We start from the raw sequence: 803 nt of genomic DNA, 5'->3' as shown, positions 1-803 counted from the left end.
TTGAGATTGTAAGGCTTATTGAGAGTATAGTTGGCATCCCAAATGAGGTGAGCAAAGTACTGGCTAGCTTTATCCGTAAAATGACGAGCATCAAAGAAGATATAATCATTTGGATTGTCACATAATTCATATTCTTTGATCCCTTTGTTCCCACCACACGCATCAAATCCTCTTAATGGTCCACTTCCACAACATCCCCCACTTCCTCCTTTGAAACCTTCATTTTAATTCCAACATATATGCATTTCAATTAAGGGCATATACTAATAATAATTATTGTATTTTAAGATTTTAGCATTATTCATAAGTGGTGCTGTACTTGCTTTATAATTATTATGTCAGTTTAAAAGTTTTTAATTGGATTTTTTATATTATTTTAAATTTTATAATTAAATTTTTGTTGTATCAAAAATTTTAGAATTAACAAAATATTTTAAAAATGAAAGGAAATTCAGGTTTACAAATTTAGTACTTAAGTATGGGTGTCCTTAATTTGAGAAAAAAATGATTAATTCTAACGTTTTTTGCACGACAAAAAACTAATTACAAAATTTAAAACAAGATCTAATTGAAAAATTTTAAACTATAAGAACTCGATTATAAGTTTAGTCAAACTATAAAACCTAGTAAAATTAATAATTTAACCTAAACTAATTCTAACTTTATCCAACTAACCTGCTCAATTCACTACCGAAAAAAAAAAGATAAAAAACTATTTTAACAGTCATTAAACATAGTTATTTTAGTGGGATATTTTTGTCATTATCAATTATAAAAAATATTTAGTTATTAAAAAATATTTT

General features: G+C 25.3%; 1 protein-coding gene across 1 annotated transcript in view; it reads right to left on the bottom strand.

Moving 5' to 3' along the window:
• Positions 1-5: 5 nt before the first annotated feature.
• The window catches only part of LOC107473268 (GDSL esterase/lipase 1), a gene marked incomplete at its 3' end in the record, with an annotated part of 2,922 nt that continues 2,124 nt past the window's right edge, over positions 6-803 (bottom strand). Inside the window, exon 5 of the mRNA XM_016092821.3 lies at positions 6-217. Coding sequence (XP_015948307.2) covers positions 6-217 — 212 coding nt within the window. The remainder of the gene's footprint in view (positions 218-803) is intronic.

Source organism: Arachis duranensis, chromosome 2, assembly GCF_000817695.3.
Source record: "Arachis duranensis cultivar V14167 chromosome 2, aradu.V14167.gnm2.J7QH, whole genome shotgun sequence".
NCBI classification, from domain to species: domain Eukaryota; kingdom Viridiplantae; phylum Streptophyta; class Magnoliopsida; order Fabales; family Fabaceae; genus Arachis; species Arachis duranensis.
The sequence above is the reverse complement of the archived record's forward strand: the minus strand, read 5'-3'. Positions and strand labels throughout refer to the sequence as shown.